The sequence below is a fragment of the Cherax quadricarinatus genome, chromosome 55, assembly GCF_038502225.1.
Source record: "Cherax quadricarinatus isolate ZL_2023a chromosome 55, ASM3850222v1, whole genome shotgun sequence".
NCBI lineage: Eukaryota > Metazoa > Arthropoda > Malacostraca > Decapoda > Parastacidae > Cherax > Cherax quadricarinatus.
The window spans coordinates 21,488,542-21,498,091 of NC_091346.1; the positions used below are offsets into that span (position 1 = coordinate 21,488,542).

At 37.1% G+C, this 9,550-nt stretch overlaps 1 protein-coding gene across 1 annotated transcript in view; it reads left to right on the forward strand.

The window, feature by feature from the left end:
* Positions 1-9,515, forward strand: part of LOC138854351 (ubiquitin-protein ligase E3C-like) — a 260,277-nt gene extending 250,762 nt beyond the window's left edge. Inside the window, exon 12 of the mRNA XM_070096970.1 lies at positions 9,298-9,515. Coding sequence (XP_069953071.1) covers positions 9,298-9,515 — 218 coding nt within the window. The remainder of the gene's footprint in view (positions 1-9,297) is intronic.
* Positions 9,516-9,550: the final 35 nt, after the last annotated feature.

The window sequence follows — 9,550 nt, forward strand, 5'->3', positions numbered from 1 at the left end:
AGAGGACACTCTCAGTGAATGAGTAACAAAGGCAGGTTTATATGCTATGTAATGTGTGTCTTATATAATTTAGAAGAAAATATCATAGATGGATTAATGAAAATGTCTATATTAACATAAAATAAGACATTCAGTATGCCAAAGAGTGATGATTATTATGTACAGTGGACCCTCAATTAAAGGCGGCATCGTCTAATGCCAGAATCGACTAACAGTTCTCTTTGGTGTCAAAATATTGGCTCTACCAATGCCGAAAAACTCATCTGAAGGCTGTTGTCCCAAAAGTGTCCATGCACCCTGAGTGGGCCCAGCACTCCACGACTCCGTGTATTGCCAGTGTGTAATTGTTTACAAGCCGTTGCGGTTGATTTCATGCATACATGCGAAATATTTTGTATTATTGCATTGTTTTTAGTGCTTGTAACTACTAAATAAGCCACCATGGGCCCAAAGAAAGTTTCTAGTGTCAGTCCTGTGATAAAGAAGGAAAGAAACACAATAAAATTCAAGAAAAAACTCATAGCAAAGTACCAGAGTGGAGGAGGAAGAGAGAGGGGAGAATGTGCCTTCTGCAGTGATTCTACAATATGTACGATACTAAAGCAGCAGGTATCGATAGTGCCAGCCAGCGATAAAGTGTAGAATAAACAGTGTAGCAAGTAAGTAACTCTCCAATGTTACGAAAGTAACTCTCCAATGTTACGAAAGTAACTCTCCAATGTTACGAAAGTAACTCTCCAATGTTGTTGGATGTGTATATATCAGCTGAACATACACTGGCCTTCTATCTTCCACTACCCTAAACCACTGCCAGTATCTCCTCCATCAAACTACCTAATTAAACTAACATCTCCTCCAAGGTAAATATAAGTATAAAAGTGTAAGCATAAAAATAAATACAGTGGACCCCCGCTTAACAATCACCTCCCAATGCGACCAATTATGTAAGTGTATTTATGTAAGTGCGTTTGTACGTGTATGTTTGGGGGTCTGAAATGGGCTAATCTACTTCACAATATTCCTTATGGGAACAAATTCGGTCAGTACTGGCACCTGAACATACTTCTGGAATGAAAAAATATTGTTAACCGGGGGTCCACTGTATAAGTGTAAATATAAAAGGACCCCAATGGAAATACGTAAGTCACTTTGACTTTTTTGGGTTATCCTAGGTACTTTACACATATGCTGCTATGTATGATAATCTATGTAACTGTATTTGTGTATATCTGAATAAACTTAATTATTTATAAATTGAAATGTAAATATTTCTTATTTATAAATTAAAATGTAAATATTTCTTATTTATAAATTAAAATGTAAATATTTCTTATTTATAAATTACATACATTGTTTAAGTGTGATGGTGGTGGTGGGAAAAACCTCCACCTCCACCAACACGGCTTCTCTCAGTGGCGGCCCATAAACCCAACAACACTTACACCATTTGCTCCTCTCATACATTATGACATATTTTATTCATTCTAGAGTATATATCATGTTTCTATGTTATTAATATTGTTTATAATGTCATATTAAATGAATTGTGATAGATAAATAAGCCGTAGAGATGATATTAGCGTCATGTTGAAGCATAATAAACTTGCCTCCTACGTGTCTTTCTTACACCAACAAGTCAAGTCAGTAAAGTAAGTGTGATGTTAAATGTTCATTTATCCATTTTATTAGTGCTTTATATTTATTTGTTATTGTTTTCTGTATGTATATTTATATTTAATCTTTAAAAAAAATATTTTGTTAATTCTTTTGGCTGTCTGAAATGGATTAATTGGATTTCCATTATTTCTTATTGGGACAGTTAATTCGACTAACAGCTAATTCGACTAATGGCTAGCTCTCTGGAACAGATAAAAGGTGTTAGTTGAGGGTCCACTGTATTAGTATTTTTACTATGGTATTAAGACTAGTGGGACACTCTTAGTGAACGAGTAACAAAAGCATGTTTACAGTGGACCCCCGGTTAACGATATTTTTTCACTCCAGAAGTATGTTCAGGTGCCAGTACTGACCGAATTTGTTCCCATAAGAAATATTGTGAAGTAGATTAGTCCATTTCAGACCCCCAAACATACACGTACAAACGCACTTACATAAATACACTTACATAATTGGTCACATTCGGAGGTAATCGTTATGCGGGGGTCCACTGTATATGTTATGTAACATATTTCTTATATAATTTTGAAGAAAATATCATAGATGGATTAATGAAAATGTCTATATTAACCCTTTGAGGGTTGAGAGGCCCTCTGTGAAACTTGTTCTCAGGGTCAAAAAATATTTGAAAAAAAAAAAATTTTTTTTTCTTATTAAATGATATATAATGTTTTTTTTTTTTTTTTTGAGTGTTATAGGCCCCAAAAAAAGTTTTTTTTTGCTATCAATACTTACTGAGATATGGAGGCATGAAGTTGACAGAAAATGAATCGCTTACGGCAACATCGCCGACTGCTGGTCATGTGGCAGTTGTTTATTTTTTCTACTTTTTTCTTTTACTTTTTAGCATTTTATTTTTTTAAGTAACTTTTATGGCTTGTGAGACCAATATAAACCATATTTTGTATATATTCACTCATTGTATGCTACACAATAACTGCACAAACATTGACAGGTGAACATTTTCATGTACCTTATTCACATACTATTGTCTAGAAATATATATATAGTATTTATAGATCCCAGCAATGTTTTGGATGTGCAGGAGTATATAATAATAATAATAATAATAATAATAATAATAATAGTAATAATAATGTTTCCTTGAAACATGGTGTAAGGAGTATCACACCACACTGCTGACACAGTGCAGCAGTGGTGACATTTGAAGAGCATGCAATGCCATGGCTTTATTTGTTTTCACAGTTGCACACAAACATGTCTGTCTGCCTAGCTCTCTGTCTATTTATCTGTCTCTGTCTAGTACAGTGGACCCCCGGTTAACGATATTTTTTCACTCCAGAAGTATGTTCAGGTGCCAGTACTGACCGAATTTGTTCCCATAAGGAATATTGTGAAGTAGATTAGTCCATTTCAGACCCCCAAACATACACGTACAAACGCACTTACATAAATATACTTACATAATTGGTCGCATTCAGAGGTAATCGTTATGCGGGGGTCCACTGTACTTTGTCTAGCTCTCTGTGTGTCTGTCTAGCTCTCTATTTATCTCTGTCTCTGCTTATCTGTCTCTCTCTCTCTCTCTGCTTATCTGTCTGTCTCTGCTTCTCTCTCTCTCTCAGTCTCAGAGAGTGCCACTCGTGAACCAACAGGTATTACACACAATGCAGTCTGATTCCTGAGCAAGTGTAAATACGTATTATTTGCCAGTCATGCCTTACTATGCATTATATCACTTTGTCAGTTTTTTGGGGGTTATCCTATATAATTTACACTGTATAATTGTATTTATGTGTACCTGTGAGGCAGAGATAGACAGAGACAGAGGTAGACAGAGACAGAAGTAGACAGAGTTAGACAGAGATAGAGACAGAGGTAGAAAGAGATACAGAGATAGAGACAGATACAGACAGATGGAGATAGAGACAGCCAAAGTCAATCAGCCAGCCGGCCAGCCATGTTGTTTACACAAATCCACACTGTCTTCACCACAGATGCTCCCTTCCCCACTACCCACACTGTCTTCCCCACCACCCACATGCAAATAAGTCACTTTGACATTTTTGATGGAAGGTTGATAATTGTGTGGGTTTTCATTACTATTTCTGGTATCCTGGCCATTACTTTGCCACAAACTCCTCGGAACCATTAGATTCATCTTCACTGATGCATCACTCTGTGTTAGAACTATCATTTGAGAAGGGAAGAGTCCCAGTTCGCCGGAGAGTGATGTATTCCTTACCGCTTGGCTTGGCGATCAAGGCGCAGTGAAGTACCACTCCCACAATACAATGCGGGTGCCTCAATTTTTTTCATACTGCACACATTGATGATGCAGACTCATTCTCTTACATGTAGGCCTACCAGCTTTCTCCCACTAATTTGAAGGCGCTAGAATTTATGCATATAAGTACAACACCAACCCTGGCTCTCAAGCCGTATGAATACAGCACTGACCCTGAAAGGGTTAACATTAAATAAGACATTTAATGTGCCTGAGAGTGAGTCACGAACGTATGAGTGGCCCAAGCGAATGCGTCTGGTGTGAACAATTTCTGAGCGGATGTACGAAACCTGGGGTAAAATTTCACCCAAAAAAGTGGTCAAAATCCAAATTGTACGATTTCTGCACTGGACAAAATCTGGGGGTCCATTGTTCTTTCTCCAAGCTTTGTACCTAGCAGTAGTGGCTGTATCTCACTGACGCAGGGTGACCCAAAAAGAAAAATAAAGGTTTCTCTTTTTAACATTAGTAACAATACAGGAAAAGGGGTTACTAGCCCTTTGCTCCTGGCATTTTAATCACCTCCTACGACAAGCATGGCTTACGGAGGAAGAATTCTGTTCCATTTCCCCATGGAGATAAACGGAAATAAACAAGAGCAAGAGCTAGTAAGAAAATAGGTGAAAACCCAGGGGGGCGTGTGTATACATGTGCTTGTACATTCAAGTGTAGTGTGACCTAAGTGTAAATAGAAGTAACAAGATGTACCTGAAACCTTGCATGTACAGTAGGGCCCCGCTTTACGGCGTTCCGCTAATACAGTCATTTCAAATTATGACCAAAACTCTCTATATGGCTCCCCCCACCTGACTTTCTAATACGGTCACCGCACCCCACTCAGTTTGTTTACATTCTCCATGAGCTCTCTAAACACCACGTCTCTCCATTGTGTTCACAAACTCCAAAATTTCAAGTATTTTTAAAAGTTACTTTATATTTTATATATACTCAGATAATTATACACCTACCATCCGACTTACGACCTGCTCGACATACGTCCACTCGACTTACGACCGTGCATCTGGCAGCTGGGCTGGGATGGCTGATGCACACCACTGTACAATATTTGACAATACTCTCGGCGGCAATGCGTCATGCAGGCAGCATCAGTACTGTACTAACTGGACAGTAAATTTCACCATGGCCCCTAAAATGAAGTCTGAATCTTGCACTGGAGATTGTGGCAAGAAAGGCTCTTACTCTCGAACTATTTGTTTTCACTGTTGCACATCAACCTGTCTGTATCTGTCTGCCTGTATATCTGTGTCTGTCTGTATCTCTGTGTGTCTATCTGTCTGTCTACCAGTGTGTCTGTCTTTCTGTCTAATTGTGTGTCTTTCTGTCTACCTGTGTGTCTGTCTTTATGTCTACCTGTGTGTGTCTGTCTTTCTGTCTACCTGTGTGTCTGTCTTTCTACCTGTGTGTCTTTCTGTCTACCTGTGTCTGTCTTTGTCTACCTGTGTGTCTTTCTTTCTACATGTGTCTGTCTTTCTGTCTACCTGTGTGTCTTTCTGTCTACCTGTGTGTCTTTCTGTCTACCTGTGTGTGTCTTTCTGTCTACCTGTCTTTCTGTCTACCTGTGTGTCTGTCTTTATGTCTGCCTGTCTACCTGTCTACCTGTGTGTTTGTCTTTCTGTCTGCATGTCTGTCTCAGAGCTACTCATTAAGAGTGTAATTGGTCTTGAAGATTCCATATTAATAATGATAACACAATAATAATCACTGAGGTGCAGTAAATGTGTATAAAACATTAATATAGACATTTTGCTTAATCCATCTATATGAATTATATAATAAACATGCTACATAACATATAAATTAACAAATATGAGATGTTTTTCTGGTCGGCTTGACAGAGTGAACAGAAACCATTCGTGTCCAGGCTGGTAACAACAACAATGATTGTTTACATAACTCTTGAACATTCTACACTCTCATTCTCTCTCTTTTATTCATTTAATCTTGTTTACTTGCCTCTCACTCTACGTTAAGACTACAGATATTTTAAGGTAAGTAATGAGTGGACACGATTATTATATTATAGCTTAATAATATTATTGTTATTAATATTAGTACATATGTATTATTGTAATAATAATATGTATTATAATAATTATTATTTTTATTATTATTAATTTAGGGCACTGGAGCACAGATCCACTGTATAGCACTTTGTCTGGAATTTTTGGGTTATCCTAGGTAATTTATACTATGTATGATAACTTGACTTATGTGTACCTGGGAAAGAGAGAGAGAGAGAGAGAGAGATACAGAGAGAGAGAGAGAGAGAGATACAGAGAGAGAGACAGCCACATTTGGTCAGCCAGTCAGCCAACCACCCACCCACCCACCCGGCCAGCCAGCCAGCCACCCACCCACCCACAGACCCGGCCAGCCAGCCGGGGTAAGTATTACACATGTTCCAGAGTTGTTTCTCTTTACTTAGGGTATAGGTTATATTACATTCTGGCAGGATGACACTACCAGTGGTATTCTCCCATTCCACTGTGTCGACAATACACAAAGATAACAGTAACATATACTGTATGCGATGTAAATTTTACAATACAGTTCACTACCATGTATACATTATATACAGTACATAAATAATTAAAATATAACAATAGAAGTAAATTATGGTAAAAAGAATGAAATAATGATTATACATTACATTACAGTATTATGTAGGTAGTTTATATAGGAAAGGTTTGACATTATGCCCTGCCCAATATGTCGGCAATTTTCAAAGGTTCGACTTACGTCCATTTTGACTTACGACTGGTTGGTCGGAACCAAGCTTGGTCGTAAGTCGGATGGTAGGTGTACTTATGTATACCTGTACCTAAATGAACTTACACATTGTGCTGGCATGCAGGTACACATTAAAATCAGTAAGAGTGTCTGATGTCTCAAGATGCCATATTAGTAATTATAATAATACTTAATAATAATCATCGAGTCTCATTAAATGTCGTATATTACGTTAATATACACATTTTCATTAATCCATGTATGATATTTTTTCAGAATTACAGTATATAATAAACATGATACATAACATATAAAGATGATAAATACACTCCTCAGTAGAATAAATAAATATAAATATGAGATTTGGGAGCCAGACAACTTGTACTAGTGACGCCATATTAGTAATAATAATAATAATAATCACCGAGTCTCATTAAATGTCGTATATTACATAAGAACATAAGAAAGAAGGAACACTGCAACAGGCCTACTGATCCATGCAGAGCAGGTCCATGTTGTCCCCCGGATTAGCCCAATGACCCACCTAGTCTGGTCACCTCCACTCAAGGAAGGAGCACGGCACCAGACCCAGCAGCACAAGCTAGTCAGGTCCAACCCACACCCACCCATGTATTTATCTAACCTATTTTTAAAACTACACAACGTTTTAGCCTGAATAACTGTACTCGGGAGTTTGTTCCACTCATCCACAAACCAGTGCTTTCCTATATCCTTCCTGAATCTGAATTTTTCCAACTTGAAACCATTGCTGCGAGTCCTGTCTTGGCTGGAAATTTTCAGCACGCTATTTACATCCCCTTTATTTATTCCCGCTTTCCATTTATACACCTCAATCATATCCCCCCTAATTCTATCCCCTTTGAGGGGGGTGCAGATTCAGGGCCCCCCAGTCCCATCCTCATAGGAAGATTTCTGATACATGGATTCTTTTTTCATCCTCCTCTGTCCCTTTTTCCAAAAACATTTATATCCATTCTTTTCGTTGATCCCGAACTGGGGCATAATCTAAATGAAATAACCAAGGACATATAGGTTGAAGAACAACCGGGACCTTTTATTTATACTTCTATATATTCGTTAATGTACACATTTTTTTTAATCCAGCTATGATATTTTTCAAAAATTATATAATAAACCCCAAAACATAACATATGAAAATGTAAAAACACCCCCCAGTAAAAATAAATAAAATAAATATGAGATGTGGGGCCCGACAACTTTTTACTAGTGATGGCAAGAATCTGTTTTCTCTAGTCCCAAAATAAAAGGAAAAAATTTTTACTGGGGGGGTAACTGTGAAAAAACATTCCTTTTTGTTTTGGGCCCTTTACTCAGGGGGTAAATTTTTTCTAAAAATTTGTTTACATGAGAAAGGGTGTTTTCCCCTTTATTTATTCATCATTTTCCCAAACCCAGAGACAACTTTTCACAATGTAACTTGTACACAAACCAACGTTTACAATTTTTTGTTTTAAAAACTCAGGTTTTTCCTGGTTTTTTTTACATAATCCCCGAGTGTCCTCTGTCATGTACTCGTTCTCTCTCTCTTTTTCTCTCTCTCTCTCTCTCATCTATTTTTTTATTTGTTTACTCCCTCTGACCCCACATTTTAAAACTACAAATATTTTTAAAAAGGGAAAAAAATGGGGTGAACTGTATACATTTTATCACTCTGGGATGTTTAAAGTTATAGAATATTATGTCTGGGGGGGTGGCCTGGTGTGGTAGCCTGGCGACTACCATCCCTCCACAATTTATTTCTTACAATAAATACTCTTGTCTCACCCCAGATTAAGACTAAAGTATTTTAAGGTAGTAGTGATTTACTATATGTGATTTTTTTTTATTTTTTTGCCTAGCTTACCAACCCCAAAGGAAAAATTGATCTTCTGATTTTTAAACCCCAGGTACTTTAAATGTGTATATGATAATTTTTGTAACTGCATTTGTGTATTTTTGAAAAAATTTTTTCCCTTTTTTAAAATATATTTGATTTGGGAAATTGTTATCGGGTTTTGATGCATTTAAAATGGAAAAAGAGATGTTCCACTTTCGTCGTTTCATTTTTGGCATGCCTGGAACCTAACCCCCATTAAATGGGCCCACTGTATAGAGAAAGAAAAAAAAAACACCCGCAACCCTACCATCATGTAAAAAAACAGGTTTCTGTTTACCTCACTTTTGGATGGAGTCCTCCTGGGATTGGCTAGAACCTTTTCCTTTTTGTTGGCTAATGTGGAATATCTTTTTGGCCCGCAATGAATATGGCCTTTTCGTAACCTGCTCCAGAAAAAAAAATTCTTCTTTTAATGACAGCTTTTTTAATTTTTTAATTTATTTGGAAGTGTTCATTGGGGGAGGTCAGATCTTCACATCTAGTCATTGTAGACAGTATGTGGTGTAAACGGGGGGGGGAAGGGGCTTTCATTCTTTCATTTGATAAACAGCTTTAGGTTTAGCACTGGATTTCAGGGGTGGGTTATAATGACTAATTTTAGAAAATTTAAGAAAATATTAACATATAGGGGGAAATTTTATTACTTTTCCATAAGTTTGGGCAAGTTTTATTAGAGCATATTTAAAGGGTTTCTTTACCAAAGAAACTGAAGGTCCACGTTATCATGAGCACGTGAGCCACCATTTGAAACTCCCCTTTTATTCCCCTTTTGTCCGCCCAAAATCTTGCACTTGGTTGGAAAAGCATAGCGATGTAGATTTTAATGGAATGATAAGTGTATTTTTAAGAAGAACTCATATCTTTAAGATGCCTTTGGGAAAATTGGGGCCCCTAATGGGAATAGCCCCACAAAACAACTGAATTTTTCTTTTTGGTGGTATTAAAAAGGGGTTTTT